Raw genomic sequence first — 17,500 nt, 5'->3', positions numbered from 1 at the left:
AGCAGGAGCCACGAACTCGGTCAACAAGAGTACTTGCATGACTCCGTTTGGACTTCATTTCTGCTTAATTTACTCTGCGTATTCTTGTTCTAAGTGCTTTCGGTAATGCTTATATACCACGTCCAGACTTATTCAAACCTTGGCACGTAACAGGAGCCAGTACAACCTTTAACGAAGATATGCAGAGAGGGGGATACGACACAAACAAAGTTCCAGTTGACACTATGTATTAGTCTCCGTTCTCGGGGGCTCCAGGAACATATTGAATCCTTTTTCAACATACAAAATAAAATCAAATAAGATGCATTTGATTCTCAAAGTGACCCGTTACATATAAAAATAACCAAATCATTAGTAGAAGACTTAAAACACGATTGGCGACATCCAGCCTCTTTCTCATATTCGCTTTACACCCATTCCTCCCAACATACCCCATCCTCTTCCTTCCCCTTCCTCCCTTCCACACCCACAGCATACACGTCTCCTACTTCTCCGACGCCTGTTCATAACCTTAATACTAGTCGGTTGTCTGATAATAGTTATACACTTATATATCTCCTGGACATGTATCCTCCCTGTGGTCTAATCGCCCTTAGATCCCTCTTTCCCAGTTAGCTAATCCCTCCCTTACTCTATTTACTCGCCCTCTTTCCTTTTACGTCTCTTTGCTCTATCGCTTCTACCTTCCCACAGTGCTGTTTTACCTTTGGTGATGAGCACATTTCTTTGGTCTGTTATTACCTATTAACCATCAACTCAACAAATTTAAGCATCTAAATATTTTCTGAAGTCTAACCGGAATTGATGAGCAATTCCTTCGGAATTAGCGGAGCTTTGCTGGCCAGCTAGATAATAGCATAGATAATATAATTTCCTACTTCTACAGAAAGTGTTGTACCCGAAGACGAAAGGTGATGCGATGTCTCACGACAGTTACTTCTGCCAGCAATACCCAGATGGCTTCAGACCTTTCCCGATCCAGCGTGAGAACGGACATTACTTAGGGAATTACATGTGAGCTCACCATTCACCACTTTTTCATCTCATGCTTTATAGATGGACGATAGGCCCAACAGCCTGTCGCCCCCTTTTATATGGGGCAACGTAGGAGGTGGCAGAGGTGGCGTTTGTCCTGAGCAAATGCCCGAGGTTTAACCTCTAGCGAGCTTTTCAGGTGGGAGCTTGGAACATCTGGTCTTTGCGGCAGGAAGAGAGATTACTCCTGCTATCGAGGCACGGTCAGTATGGGTGGGCACACCTACTACTGGTCGGGCGAGGCGATGGCCATCATCTCCAGAAAGTAGCCATAGCCATCTACGGCCGACTTCAACCTTCGGTAGTAGAGTGTCTGATTGATGAGCGTATTGAGACTGAAGCACGCATTTGGCCTTGTCTCTTATTCCTACACATGTATGTAAACTTGATCTGCAAGAGGCGTTCTATGCCAAACTCACATTTGTGGAGGACAAATGCCCACAGCGAGACATTCGAATTGTACTGGTCGACTTCAATGCGGTATCTAGCTCTGATTGAGCTGGCTACAAGATGTCTGTCGGTCCCCACGGCTCGGAAGCTGATCTCGGAAGCGAGAACAGCCTCCTTCTCTGTGACTTTGCTAGGTCCCAGAGAATGAGGATTTCTGGCTCCTGGTCTCAACGGTCCAACCCGCATCGCTGGACTTGGTACAGCGATATGGGTATTGTGGCCAAGGAGATCGACCACATCCTTGTTAGCACTCACTGGAGGATCCTTCAGAAGGGTTTACAGGAATGCCGAGTTCTATGGTACTGACCATGGATTGGTAGCGGCCATGCAAGTTCACTTCAAATCCCACCCCGTTTCTCCAGTGGCCACTCTAGGCTGTTTCACCTGGACAGATTAGAGGAAGAGGAGTGTGCACGCAGTTTCGCTGCAGCAATCTATGGTCAGATGACAGTGCTTGAAAAGCTGACAGACCCGGTAGCCCTATGGGATTCCTTTAAGCATAAAACACGATGCAGCCCAGGAGGCTATTGGTGAATGCCCAAGGACATAGTAGAATTTCCTCTTGCTGGAGACGGAGGCCACAGATGCATGTTGCATGGCTCGTCTGAGTGGCAATTGGGATTTGCACCGTTCCTTGGTGTGCAGGGCTTGGACTCTGCTGAGGAGGGATAAGGACGTTCATCAGAATCTTGCCGAGGAGGTTGAAAGCCATTCCTAGTAAATGACCTTCGTCCTGCCCACCAAGCCCTGAGAACACTCCAATCCCTCCTCACGGATGTCTGCAGTCTGCTCAGTGGATGGACGGATCACCTCAGATCATGTTGGGGTTTGTGAACGTTGGGCTGAATATTTTGAACAATTATATCAGGTAGACCCCCCAGCAGTTAGTCAATCCCTGTTCCTGACCCACCTCTCTCTAAGCTGAAGGGAGAGAAAGCTGCAGGCATATGCGATATCTCTGCTGAAATGCTAAAGGCCGTGGGGGAGCCTATGGCACAGGGCTTGCATGCTGTCCTGGCAGTCCGGTTCCATTCCTCCTGACCTGTTGAGGGGCGTGTTCATCCCTCTCTGGAAGGGGAAAGAGGACCGCTGGGACTGTAGCAACTACCATGGCATCACATTACTCAGGCAAGGATTTCGCCCACATTCTTCTGAAGCGGATCCGCAAGCACCCTTTAAGGCACCAAAGACCGGAGCAATCTGGATTCAGTCCTGGCAAGTCCACAATAGACCATATTCTTACATTTCATGTCATTGTAGACCGTCCTCGTGAGTTCGGTTGTGGGCTGCTCACAGCGTACATCGACCTCAAGACGGTGTTTGATTTGGTGCATCCTGAGACGGATTAGTGGATTAACAGCAAGTCTATATACTGGTAATGAAAGTGCTGTAATGTGTGGTGTGGGCCTGTCGAGTTTCTTCCCTGTTAACTCAGGAGTGAGGCATGGCTGTGTCCTTGCACCAACACTTTTCAACACTTGCATGGACTGGATAATGGGCAAAGCTACCTTCCAAAGTCAGTGTAGAGCAACATTGGGCAAAATCAAGGTCACGGACCTTGATTTTGCTGACGACATTGCAATTCTATCTGGAATCTCTGGTAGCGGCTCTTGATGCATTTAGCAATGAGGCGAAGCCCCTGAGCTTGCAGGTCTCCTGGACTAAGACCAAGATTCAAGATTTTGGGGCCTGCTAGGAGAACCCTTTCGTTTCCCTGTGGATGACCCTGTCCATCAGGTTGTCTCTACAGGAGACAAGCCTGCGTGGGGGAGGCCTGTCGAAAGACCTAGGATGTGGCTTGGGCAGCTCTACCAGACTTGTCATTAGGAACTAAAGACGGACCGAGGGCCTACCTGACGACCCGCCCTGAGGGAAGGTTGGATGTGGCTATGCTCTCCATGAGTTCACTATTCTCCCCCTTTTCATCTCATATTCTATAGTTTCCTAAAAGAGTGATGTTAGGATATAAGCTGTTTCGTTGGAAATCAGCAGTATTTTGCCAGTTCGAAACGAATGCTTATTTTTAATTTCCTTATTATGATCAGTTATATTTTTGAATGGGACAGAAGTTTAACAAATACTTATCCATTCTACCATTTTATTAAACCTGTAAAACATGTTATGTGCAAAATAATGCTGGGGCTGCAAGATGAAGTGAAATATATTGTAATATACCAATGCGACAGTAAGTAAGTATTTGATGTAGTTTTATAGTCGCAACAAAAATCCATATAATTAATTAGATCATTTAAATGGCTGACATGATTTTTCTTTAGCAGCATGAAATGAAATGGAAATAATATCGGTCTGTGATTCATTGTTACCGGTTGCTGAAACTTTCAAAATGGTCATCTCAGATTGAGACAAATGAGTTCTTTCATTATTTTGCTTTTATTTCCATTATTCTTCGTGCAGAAAATAGCAGTAGCGTTGTTTGAAGCTTTCCACAATCGTATCCATTACGAGTGAGGTCCATGTTTACATACAGTCCGAATCCCACGCAACCGAATAATTCTAATGACGAAAGGCATTTAATAGGCTTAGTGACTGTAATATATCAACAAATCAAGCTGTGCAGCCTTTTACGTGATATTTTGAATGTGTTAGGTTAAATCACTGCGATACAGACTGATTTCCAGGATATTCTGCCCACCGAAGATAGTGCCCTTCCACATGATTCGGACACGCTATTTTTTCCCCCATTTTTCAGAGATTATCATTAAAAGGCGCAGTCGTATTTTATCCCTATGAATACCATATCGAAAGGCATACGATACGATTCGTTATTAATGAAAATACAAGTTCATGAGGCTCTGTATTTTTGATATAAGATATAAGCGAAGACATAAAAATACATCTGTTGTTCAGTGAAAAATCTTAATTTTCATTCTTACATTTTTTAACATTTGTTATAATGTATAAATCAGATATATTGTAATTAAAATTACGCATATGTTGATTAGGCTTCTGTTGATTGAACTTTCTTAAATAATATTAATTCATACGGAGTAGAATGCGAAATCTTAGTTTACGCAGTAGATTCAGGATTATCGTTAAGCGCCTTTGAAAATTGTTATTAACTTTACGGGTGAGAGCCGAAGAAAATTGAAGAAATGAAAGTTGAAATTCCCACGAGAGGGAAGGGGTTAGATTAGAAATATCAGCAAAAATGAATTTGAACAGTTAATTAAAAGCAGACGGGTCATTTATACTTCAGAAGGTTGTATTTTTGTTTTGTTTTTTCAAAAGTGATGTGGTAAAATAACAACAATGGGTTGCGTATCAGTGAATGTGGCAATGCACATGCATCCATATTTCTTGTCTGTATGTATCGTATCTATATGTGACGAGAATGTATGTAAATCAAAAACAGATTAGCGACTTTGATTCTTGATATCTGATGTACTTGTATCTTAATGATCTATTCTTTCCCTATGGATTTCAGGGGCAGCCCAGACCAGGATCCTCTGTTTGTTAATCAGCCCTGCCCAGTGGCTTGCCGCCCAACGGATCATCAGAACTGGACCTACTGCTAACTATTGCCGCTAAAGACCTTGGTTGATAATGTTAAATAATAAGTTACTGCTGACTCAATCATTCGTTAGTAATGACCCATTGCACTCTTTAGTGAAGGATTTCGTGTTGTTATCAATATCAGTGCGTTGATATTGATTCGTGTTTTATTGTTGTAAGCATCTCTACTTAGGAAGAAGGTCCAGTGAGCGATTTATTGTCTTGTTGGTCGAGTGGATAGTGAAAGTTTGGCGAAGGGCAGTGCTGGCGTCATCCGGCTCTTCATAATACGGGTCGCAATTCAGTGCTGGGTCAGTGGAGCGCCACTTAATTATCATCATGATACATAACATTTTTCATATGTGTGTGTGTGTGTGTGTGTGTGTGTGCGTGTGTGTGTGTGTGTGTGTGTGTGTGTGTGTGTGTGTGTGTGTGTGTGTGTGTGTGTGTGTGTGTGTGTGTGTGTGTGTGTGTGTGTGTGTGTGCTTGTGTGTGAATAAGATCAATTTCTATCATGTAGGATATATGAAAACGAAAATAATCAGTTTTCCTTTATACAGGACATGGAAATCAAATTATTAGTTTTCATTTATGCAGGATGTTGAAATATTAGCTCCATACTAACAATGGAGCTAATTATGAATGTAAAGTGTTTATATGATTATAGTCTGTAATATCAGTGTTAAGGATAATTGTTTACAACTAGATAATCATAGTACCCACACTTTTGTTTTGTTTGTTTGCTATCTTCTCTGTTTTGTTGAAGTTTTGGTGTTATTGTTCTTGGAATCACTGGCAATGAGCTAAAGGACGCTCAGACAAGCTCCGCCCATTTGTCCACACCAAACTCGTTTCCAACATGTTCCGGCCACTGGTTATTACCCTCGCTTTAAGACTTCCCTCTTTGGTCGCTGGTAGTCTTTCTCTGGCCAGGTCTTCCGGCCATTGGATTATACGCTGTAAAACTTTTCGCCTCAAAAAGTGCATCACCTCCATCAAGGGAATAGGGTCACTCATGCAATAAAGATATTTGCACTTGAAGAACTGCATTAAAATCACCTCTTTCTCAAGTGCACTGGTGTCTCATAAAGTGCCTGGATCCGGGTCATGATCCGAATCGACACCAAAACTTAATGTCATCTAAGTTAGGCTGAGACACAATTCTGGTAAAAAAAAAAAAAAAAAAAAAAAAAAAAAAAAAAAAAAAAAAAAAATTTTTTTAATAACTTTTTGCGTTGTCCTGTTAACCAACTTCGATCCGGGTCATGATCTGGATCACCAAAGTTTAATGGGATCTTGCTTGGCAAAGACACACTACTGATAAAATTTTCAATCAAAATCTGTTCATAGCTTCTGCGTTGTCCTGCTAACCAAGTGACCAACGCTACCAAAAACATGACCTTGTCGGAGGTAACAAATGAAAAATAGTGTTAAGAACGATGAAAATAACAGCAATAAACATGATAATAATAAAAAAATGATAACCATAATAATATATCAGTGATTATAATGGAACATTAATAGTTCTAACTGTAGTCATTTGTTGATTATGATAACGATAATAATGGCAATGATAATAACTTTAATGACGAAATAACTGTCATTCATGATAAATATGATTATAAGTTATGATAATGGTAATAACTACAATTTCCATTTTGCTTCATAAATCTACTCTTTCATTAATTGTCATTCAATACCTTTTCTTTTCGTTTTTTGTACACATTAGAAATAAAGATATATTGTATACTGCTTCGAGCAAAGGATGAACTATTTTCGTGTTCGTAGATAAATGTATTTTCAAAATGGTAATGACAAGTATACATATAATACTAACAGCCATAATGACAACAATGGTAATGGCTTCTGCGGTACGTGGAGAAATTTATATATATATATATATATATATATATATATATATATATATATATATATATATATATATGTATATATATATATATATATATATATATATATATATATATATATACACACACACACTGTATATATATAACTGTGTATTTGTGGATATATGTTTATATATACATATATAATATTCATACATACATACGATAATAATGATAATAATGACCATGAAAATGATGATGATACTGAAAATGACAATAATAGTATTAGCAATAATGATATTAAATAATAATCCTAATTATACGGATGAATATTAATGTAATAACAGGAATGGTAACGATGATAATGATAATACTTGCACCAACAAAATGCATGATTAGGATGATAATTGCTAATGATTAACAGAAGCTAATGCATGACAATTTGAATGATTACAAAAATAAACATGAATAAGAATTACGAGATTACGTAAAAAAAAAAAACAGTAAGGAAAAGAAAACAAGCAATATAGTGAATAAAGATGCAATAAAAACGAAAAAGGGCAAAGGGTACGTGACAAGCCAAGAATCGAGACAGATCAAGCCAACAATAGGACTTTGGAGAATTTGGTAACAATGAGAAAAATGATGGCTTGAGATATAGAAATATTTGGCAAAATCGATGGTATGTATTACAAAAAGCAGAGGAACTAAATTAGAAACTTAATTTTAAACATATACAGAGTATTTTCCCATGGATTATCAATTTCTTTAACATAAATCATTGGCACTGAAGTACAGATCTTCAGCAAGTAATTTTACACAATCAGTGAAATTGCTACTAGAATACATAGTTTCAAATTCAGCAAATGACTGAATATTAGATTTATAAGAAAAAGAAAAAGAAAAGAAAATACAAATATAAAGTTTCAGTACAAAATTATATTTTAAGTTAAAAAAAAACACTGAGTTTAAGTCTTAAAGTACAAACTTTGAAGTACAAAAATACAACTTTAAGTAAAATACAAATACAATTTGCAAATTACCTTTAACTCAAAAGAAGTAAAAATGATTAAATAAAGTAATTGCCACAGAACAATTGGATTCTTTAATTATAATTATACACTGATATGATACATAAAAACATACAATGCGTAAAATCAAAGACTGCAATTACTACAGAATACAAAAGAGAACCAAAATGCAAAATTTCAAATTCTGTAATATGAAATTACAAATTGCACAATCTTTAATGCAACGAAAGAACAAGAAATACTTTGTTACAAGGGAACCAAACTGATATCTGTGAATTAAATAAAACTGATTCACAAATCACTAAGAACGGGATTAGCTTCACTAACGTCAACAGGAATGTCCAAAACATTTTGTGCTTCATTAGAAACAGTTGAAGCACGAGAATCATTTCCTGCATTACCAGGTGAAAGGGTAGGAACAAGGATTTTTGAAACCTCTTCATCTCCTTCTTGACCTATATTTGGAGCGGTAATTTTAGGAGTAGAAGCAGAGTCATTCTGGACTATAGGAGGATTTCACCTTCAGATCCTAATGTAGGAGCAACAAAGGCGGCATAAGAGTCAATCTCACAATCACTGGATTCCTTAGAATCAACAATTTCTAAATCATACAAAAGCTGGACTGGCTTTGTGTAAACCTTTGGCAGTTTTAACACTAACACGTTCCATCACTGCCAGGGACAATGTTTCCACGACAACACCTAGAGGCCATTTAACCCTAGAAACATTGTCATCACTAATCATCATAACAGTGACCTTCTTTATGTTACAATTAGCCACAAATTTGTTTAACAGGGGAAGGCAGATTCATGAGATAATCCTCATTCTAATTGCTCGAATAATTTCGAAAAATCGTAAATGAAAACGGAGTTACATGAGAGGATAAATATTGTATGCGATCGAGTGCCAACAAGAACATTTATGGTGCGAGCAACAACCATAGTTTTCGTTTTTAATAACGATATTCCGAAGTGACAATAATTGATTGTTATTCATGTTTGTTTTTTTAAATATTGGTGGACCTTGCTTTGTTTTGTTGCGTTAATTATGTTGTGATTCACATATCTGCAACAAAGAAAATTGGTTGCGAGCAAAAATGATCATATCAGCGACTCGAGATGGTCACTGAGAATTTGTATGTTATCCAATCTGGTGCTTTATTTGCCATACATATTTTCTATAAATGATATATAATGCCCAATGATTCCTCTCCTCTACATTAGGTATATTAGCCCTCATTTCCACTAACAAAACAATTGTTAGGATGCTAGAAAGTGCCACAAATTTCATTCGCGTTGCTATTGCCAGTCGCGACAGCAACTAACGAAAGACTGAGTCAGCAGTAACGGATTATTTAACATTATCTGCCACGTCTACAACTAAGGTCTTCAGCGGCGATGGTTAGCAGTAGGTCCAGTCCTGATGATCCTTTGGACGGCAGGCCACTGGACAGGGTTGATTAGCAAACATCGGATCGATCTCTATATCCCTGAAATCCAGAGACATTAAATAAAATACCTTTCATTCCCTCATTGAGTGCATGGAGGTATTAATAACAGTGGGTATACTTAATTCCTTCAAGGTGAGTACAAAATACAGGCGTTTGGCTTGACTTCCACTGCGAGCAATTCCACTTGAGAATTATTCATGGATAAACATAATCGCCCACTCTTATCCACAGAGCTATTTTGATGATTATCCAATGAAAATATAACCATTAATATCATTATTTACAAGATTTTATGAAAACTGAGAAGGCCAAAATGATCATAAAACATCCGTAACTTTTGTGACGCCATCAAAGTAAACAGACGCCATGACACCTCGAGTTGCTACTGATCTAGCCTTCCTCCTCGAGTTGCTACTGATCTATCCTTCCCCGTGTTTGCATGCTTTCGTTTATATCTTATATCAGAAATACAGGGCCTCATGGATTAATATTTTCATTAATCACAAATCGTGTCATACGTCTCTTGATATGGTATTCATGTACGGAGATGAATAAAATGCGACTGCGCCATTTAAGCCGTATCATTAAATAAACTTTCAGTCTATACGAGAAATATCTGAAGTTAATAATGAGAATCTCATGTGGGATTGCACTAACTTCGGTGAGTAGACTATCTTGAAAATCGTTCTGTATCGCAATAACCTAACCTAATAGAATCAAAGTATCACAGAAAAGGCTGTACATCATGATTTGTCGATATAATACAGGCACTAAGACTAGTAAGTGCCTATGACCATTGGAATTGTTCGGTGGTGTGAGATTCGGACTGTATATAAGCATGGTCCTGAAAGGAAATAAGAAAATCTGATATGTATGAATCGGAGAAACACAAATTTTAAAGTTTCCATAATCGGTAACAATAAATCACAGACTGATCTTAATTCAAGTTTCCAAACTTCTTTGCTTCTAAAGGAAAATCATATCAGCCATTTAAATTATTTAATAATTTCTATGGATCTTTAAAGATGTAGTTTTTTTTTTCTTTTTAGATTTTTATCTCAAATCACATTTCGATGACCTCGCGTTTTGTTGCGACTATAAAACTACATCAAATGATTTATCAAAGTGTTTAGGGTTTTGGAATTAAAAAGTCAAATCAAACGTTTTTCGGTTTGATACTGTTGCACTATTACTGGCCATTGATGTGGTGCATTAAATTATTTTGTACATATGTCTTGCCAGTTTAATACAGTGGTAGATTGGATAAGTATTCGTTAAAACTTCTGCCTTGCCATTAAAATAAATAACGGATAGCAACAATGAGATTAAAAATAAGAAAAATGCTGCTGATTTCCAACGAAACGCCATACATTCCGACAACATTTTTGGGACAACTATAAAATATGAAAAGAAAAGGTGGTGAATGGTGAACCCACATGACATTCCCTATGAAATGGCCGTTCTCACGCTGGATTGGGAAAGGTCTGAAGCCATCTGGGAAGCGCTGGCAGGAGTAACTGTCGTGGGACATCGCATCACCTTTCGTCTTCGGGTACAACACTTTCTGTAGAAGTAGGAAATTATATTATCTATGCTATTTTCTAGCTGGCCAGCAAAGCTCCGCTGATTCCGGAGGAATTGTTCACCAATTCCGACTAGATTTCAGAAAATATTTAGATGCTTAAATTTGTTGAGTTGATGGTTAATAGGTAGTAACAGGCCAAAGAAATGTGCTCGTCACCAAAGGTAATACAGCACTGAGGGAAGGTAGAAGCGATAGAGCAAAGAGGCATAAGAGGAAAGAGGGCGAGTAAATAGGGTAAGGGAGGGATTAGCTAACTGGGAAAGGGGGATCTAAGGGCGATTAGACTACAGGGAGGATACATGTCCGGGAGATATATCAGCGTAGAACTATCACGAGACAACCAGTGAGTGTTAAGGTTATGAACAGGCGTCGGAGAAGTAGGAGGCGGAAACTTCAGGGAAGGAGACAAGGGATCGGGAGGTATGTCGGGGGGGGGGGGCTCTAGGGACAAAATGGAGCCACGTGTATGCCGTGGGAGTGGAAGGGAGGACGGGGAAGGAAGGGGATGGGGTACGTTGGGAGGAATGGGTGTAAGGGGATATATGAGAAAGAGGCTGGATGTCGCCAATTGTGTTTTAAGTCTTCTACTAATTATTTTGTTATTTTTATATGTAACGGGTCATTTTGAAAATCGAATGCATCTTATCTGATTTTATTTTGTATGTTGAAAAAGGATTCAATATGTTCCTGGAGGCCCCGAGAACGGAAACTAATGAACAGTGTCAACTGGAACTTTGTTTGTGTCGCATCCCCCCCCTCTGCATATCTTCGGTAAAGGTTGTACTGGCTCCTGTTACATGCCAAGGTTTGAATAAGTCTGGACGTGGTATATAAGCATTACCGAAGGCAAGACAAGAATATGCAGGGTAAATTAAGCAGAAATGAAGTCCAAACGGAGTCATGCAAGTACTCTTGTTGACCGAGTTCGTGGCTCCTGCTGCCAGACCAATCCATCCACTGACTTCTTGGTCTGAAAGCCCAGAGACATGGCCTGCGCTACCAAGGTATGTAAATCCCTCTATGTGTGTGTGTGTGTGTATATATATATATATATATATATATATATATATATATATACTATCTATAATGTATATATATAAATATATAAATATATATATTATATATATACATACATATAGATATGTATATGTGCGTGTGTGTGTTTGTGTGTATGCCTGTGAGTGCAAAAGCTTACCGCTAAGATATGTTGATCAAAACCCTTGTGAAATTTCCCTCTGGCTTCTTCTATCAGTGTGCTTCGAATCCCAGCAAGCTCATTCCTGAATTCTGACACGTTACGCGTCTCGAAGTCCCAGCGGGCGCCCCACAGCCCTCCCATGATGGGAATTCCATGGTACGGATGGTCCCTCAGCAGGTGGAAGCTCTTGTTCCCCGCCATCCATTCCCTCACGGCTGCAGCGCCTCGTTCCAGGAGCTTTGGTGGAGAGTTTGGGAATTACATACATAAGAAAAACAATGCTTACATAAACTGAATATTGCGAAAACAACACAAAAATGGTTACACAGTCCATTAATAAAATACTGCTAGAAAATGAAAGTAATTCACGCAAACTCTGTTTGTGAGAAATAAATATGATAACATACATATAACGCTAAAATATTACAGATACTAATAAAAGAAACAAATCTGGTAACACACTTCTTCACCCTATTTGGCATTCATTCTTGCCTAGGGACAGAGCCAGAGAATTTTCTGGTAGGGGTAACAGGGGGTAACAACAATAAATCTGCAGGGGGGGAGGGGGCTCACCCAAAAGTAACAAAAGTTAAGGCTACCCACTTCAATATCTATATTGTACAGTTACACATTGTTTATGTTTTCATCTTGCTTTTCTTGGCTACATTACATCAGCTGGGTGCACTTTTACCAAGTGGTAGGCTAACAGAACATTATGATGTTTGCTGTACAGTTAGTCAGAAGTTGGTGTTTCTGGGTCTTTACAGTGAATATCAAAATATAAGCTTTTAGGTGCCACATATTCACCGAAAATACCTAAGAACACCACGTTAATAGCTTTTTTTTCTTTTCTTTTCTTGGGGGGGGGGGAGAAAAAAGGAATATACATATAAACATATATGTATATATATAGGGGAATCACATTTTTTCCAAATGCCATTTTGTTATCTACAAATACCATGAATATTACTATAAAGGGAAAAAAATATCACACGGTTATACATTGTTCATACTACTAAAAGAAACATCCATGTTTACAAACTTCGAACTTACGATCGAATCTGAGTCTCGGACGAAGAACGCGGAGACCCTTTCGTCGCCAAGGGGTAGCGCTCTCCACACCATGTTGTGTATTGATGTCACATTTCCAAGCGAAGGCAAGTTGGTCACGTCACAGATGTACAAGTGAGGGAAATCGCGCAGGAGCGGGCAGAGGACATCTTCCCGGCCGCGAGGATTAGTGTAAAGCCACACGACCCAGTCGGGGTACATGGCTTTTGTCTGGAAAAGTCGAAAGGAGTTCTAGTGCATAACATCACAAAGGAAAACTGGCAACTCAACCCGGACTTTGGCAGCCTTGCTAATGTTACACACAGAAACACACACACACACACACAAATATATATATATATATATATTATGAGGGGTAGAGGACTCATGCTTTTTCTTTCCATTACCATGCCAGGCAGTGTTCAATTCAAATATTATCATTGTCTCTTTTAACGCTTAAAATCTTATGTCTACAGACAATGATATTTGCAAAAGCATACTTTTCCCTAGCCTTATATGCTGTGTGAATGGCCCCGAAATAAATTTCATAACAAAAACCCTCATATGCACATGGAAAACAAAATGCACTTTACTATAACTCCATGAATAGATTTACTATGATTTTTTTTTTTTCGAAATTAGAGATGTTTTTCCTTTTCCATTTTCCAAAGAAGTCTGGACGATCCGGATCGGTCGAGGAGGACCTGGACGAGATCTGCGAGGACGTATGGACGAATACGCCACCGAGAAACACCTGGACGATCCTAAGTCGAGGAGGACCTAGGCAAGACCTTCGAGGACGTGTGGACGTCGGGGACATATGGATTCACTTAGAACCGAGAAGAAGAGGCCGACAAGAAGGAGCAACACGAGGATGGTCAAGGACAAGAACACGAGAATGAGATCACCAGCAGATCGGGTCCGATGATGGGTCGCCCTTGAGACAAATCCAATGACGCTTCGAGGGCGGGGCGTGAGTTGGTGGCCGAGCAGTTAGAACATACTGCATATACTGCATCATGCAAACTCAATGACCACGTGGGTACATGCTATTAGTCCAAACCACGTGGATGCCATGCCCCGCTTGCGCCCGCTGGTGCCCAAGCCACATTCTCCTTCCTCCGCCCATGACTTGTCGGATGTGTGACCCCAGCTTGACCCGAGAACACGCTCCCAGACGGAGCCTCCCCTTGTACCGCTCGGACCTCCCGCTCACCATCGGTTGTGTGTGCGTGTTTGTGTATACACATAAGTATAAATATAAAAACCATATACATTATGACAGGCACAGAAGTCCATTTAGCTCACAGCATATGCCCGATGGAGTCCTCGTGGAACCACGTTGTTTGATGTGTGAGCTAATTAAATATGGCATGCACATAGGTACACACCAAACTGGGTACACACCAAACTAGGTACACACCAAACAACGGGTCACTGCAAACGAATACCCGTACATAAGGGCACACCGGTTTGACCAAGTTTCAGGAGAGAACAGGGAGAGAAATCGGCGATAGCACTGTTAACATGTCCTTCGGCCCCGCGACACCGCTCAAGATGGGTTGTTCTTGCTGACGGCTTGTAAAAGGTCCTGAACGCACACTCGGGTCACATGAAGTGATCCCCTGGATATCAAGATTTGCAGAGAACATGAGGTCAGAAATGAACGTTAATGTCCGTTGGTCACTCACCGCGTTGAGGTTCCTCCCGAACGCTCTCCAGTACAGCGGGTCGTTCCCGAACAGCGAGAAACTGATCACCTTCTGCCCTCCGCCTGCCAGCCACGCCCTCCGGCCACAGGCGCCGCCCGCGTCCTCCCACGAGAGGTTGCGACCCTGCTCTGGAAAGCACCATTTGCCGTGGCAAGGGCAGTCGCCTCCGTCCCACCAAGGCAACGGATCCTGCTTGTCGCCAGAAAAGTGGCACATGGATGAAATAACAGATGAAGATCTGTATGTATTTATATGCATACATATATTCTAATTTTTTCATGCATATATTGGTATATTGCTTTATTCATTCATTTATGTATTTGTATATATATACATATGTACACACATACACACACACGCACACATATATGTGTGTATACAACATATATATATATATATATATATATATATATATATATATATATATATGTGTGTGTGTGTGTGTGTGTGTGTGTGTGTGTGTGTGTGTGTGTGTGTGTGTGTGTGTGTGTATGTATGTATGTAAATGAATGTGTGTATATATACATATTCAAACATATATATATATATATATATATATATATATATATATATATACACATATATACACACATCTATATGTATATATTTTCATATATATACATGTACATGTATGCATGTATATATAAATGTACTTATATATATATATATATATATATATATATATATATATATATATATATATATATATGTATGTATGTATCTGTACACATGTATGTTTTTCATGAATCATAACATTGGAATCGGTTTATCTTTGATGTAAATGTAAATATCTCGTGAGTAGTAGTGATGGTTAGTTCTCAGGGGAAAAAAAAATATATATGTATATATATATATATTTATATATATGAAAGATGAAATAATGCACTACCGCATTTATATCATGAATATATTAACCTCTCCGACTGGGATTCGATCCCTCACCGCCGTTGCAAGAGATTGCAAGACGGACACTCTCCCCACTCGGCCACCACTCGCTAAGAGGATCGTGCAACCAGGCGCCTTCTAGCACCATGGACATTACCTAACTACTCATACATGAGTAAGTATAGTGAGATTTTACACACAATCCCCGTGGGCATTCGGGACATGGAAAGAGCAAACATATATATATATATATATATATATATATATATATGTGCATATATATATATATATATATATATATATATATATATTTATATATATTTATTTATTTATTTATGTGTGTGTATGAGCACATATGTCCACACACATTTACATAAACTCTTGTGTAGCCGTGCCAACTGTTCGTACAGGTGTGTGCTTATGTGGCTAGTATAATCAATGAGATTCCTCACCTGTTCACCCAACAGGAAGTCTCGACCAGAATCCAGAGCCGCCTTCCAGTAGGACGTCTGCGGGGTCCTCGGCAGCGCGTCCTGGTAGAGCCAGAGGGCGAAAGGGACGACCAGAAGGAGGATCAGAAACACCCTGAGGGAGCTTCTGCTCGGTAGCTGAGATAGGGAGAGAGAGAGAGAGAGAGGGGGGGGGGAAGCCGTTAAGAAGGAACGGTTTATATAGTAATGTGCAGGATCATGATAAGGATCAGTGACCTACTGGGAAACAATGGATGAAATACAGATTAAATAATGTGAACAGAGATAGATAAAAAGAAAAAAAATACACACACACGAACGTTCTATTGGAGACGAAAATCATTAATCTGAAAGCATGAAAGCAACCTTAACGCCTCTAAGATATTCAGTGGAATGTATAGCACTATAATGACAGCAAAGTGACAGAGAAATAAAAGACATCAGTTGATATTTCTTTTTTTCCGCCATGCATCACACTCTTGATAATAGTAGTGATGACAATGATATAAAAGCGATGATAATAATGGTAATTAGTAATGACAATGATGAAAATAATAGTTATAGTATTGATAATGATAATAATCAACGGGTTATTCATTCCCATGCAGCCATGGAATGAAAATATACATAGAGAAAACGAGGAGAGACAAACTATATATTTACAAAGAAGCACATTCAAACATCTAAAAATAACGAACTCGTTATAAGCAGTTCTAACGATAGACAAGTGCAGTTACAAGTGAGACACGAGTGTTAGACTAGTCAATTTAGACAAATGGTCGTAAGAGAGCTGTGGTGGAGGGGGGGGGGGTCCATCGGCTCGTTGATGACTCACACACACACACACACACACACCGCTACACACACGCACACACACAGACACATACATACACAAACACACACATAGACACCGCTACATACATACACACACATGCATACGCACACACTCTTACTTTCTATTTTTCATGCAAAAAATAGTTTTCATATTCATTAATGAAATGTATAATAAAAAATACACATTTCCTCTCATTTTCCCAAAGTTTATCACACGAAGAATAGTCTTAATACTCAGTAATGAAACATATGAAAAATACACACTACAACTACTATAACACATGGTTCTGTTCACGAAAACTCTCGAAGAAAAAGAGCCCCTAAGCCCCCCATGCTCCGAGGTGGATCATTGACCCAATTCTAGCCAAGGAACATAGACGAGTTCAGGAGCTTGCCAATTGCTATAAAGATAACAAGACGTCAGACAATCTTATGCAGTT

At 39.4% G+C, this 17,500-nt stretch overlaps 2 protein-coding genes across 5 annotated transcripts in view; one reads left to right on the top strand and one right to left on the bottom strand.

Moving 5' to 3' along the window:
* LOC113808571 (uncharacterized) overlaps positions 1–6,034 on the top strand; it is a 23,020-nt gene extending 16,986 nt beyond the window's left edge. For 2 of the 3 annotated variants that reach the window (XM_070117163.1, XM_070117165.1), the window contains 2 exons: positions 887–1,014; positions 4,931–6,034. In XM_070117163.1, the coding sequence (XP_069973264.1) occupies positions 887–1,014; positions 4,931–5,021 (219 nt within the window). In that variant the 3' untranslated portion in view covers positions 5,022–6,034. The remainder of the gene's footprint in view (positions 1–886; positions 1,015–4,930) is intronic. The other variant, XM_070117164.1, reaches the window with a different exon arrangement.
* The window catches only part of LOC113808572 (uncharacterized), a 15,964-nt gene continuing 3,863 nt past the window's right edge, over positions 5,400–17,500 (bottom strand). Inside the window, exons 2-7 of one of the 2 annotated variants that reach the window (XM_070117166.1) lie at positions 16,209–16,364; positions 14,851–15,060; positions 13,163–13,390; positions 12,107–12,346; positions 10,763–10,890; positions 5,400–9,365 (exon numbers count right to left, since the gene is read on the bottom strand). In XM_070117166.1, the coding sequence (XP_069973267.1) occupies positions 9,278–9,365; positions 10,763–10,890; positions 12,107–12,346; positions 13,163–13,390; positions 14,851–15,060; positions 16,209–16,364 (1,050 nt within the window). In that variant the 3' untranslated portion in view covers positions 5,400–9,277. The remainder of the gene's footprint in view (positions 9,366–10,762; positions 10,891–12,106; positions 12,347–13,162; positions 13,391–14,850; positions 15,061–16,208; positions 16,365–17,500) is intronic. The other variant, XM_070117167.1, reaches the window with a different exon arrangement.

The sequence above is a fragment of the Penaeus vannamei genome, chromosome 39 (genome assembly GCF_042767895.1).
Source record: "Penaeus vannamei isolate JL-2024 chromosome 39, ASM4276789v1, whole genome shotgun sequence".
NCBI lineage: Eukaryota > Metazoa > Arthropoda > Malacostraca > Decapoda > Penaeidae > Penaeus > Penaeus vannamei.
The sequence above is the reverse complement of the archived record's forward strand: the minus strand, read 5'-3'. Positions and strand labels throughout refer to the sequence as shown.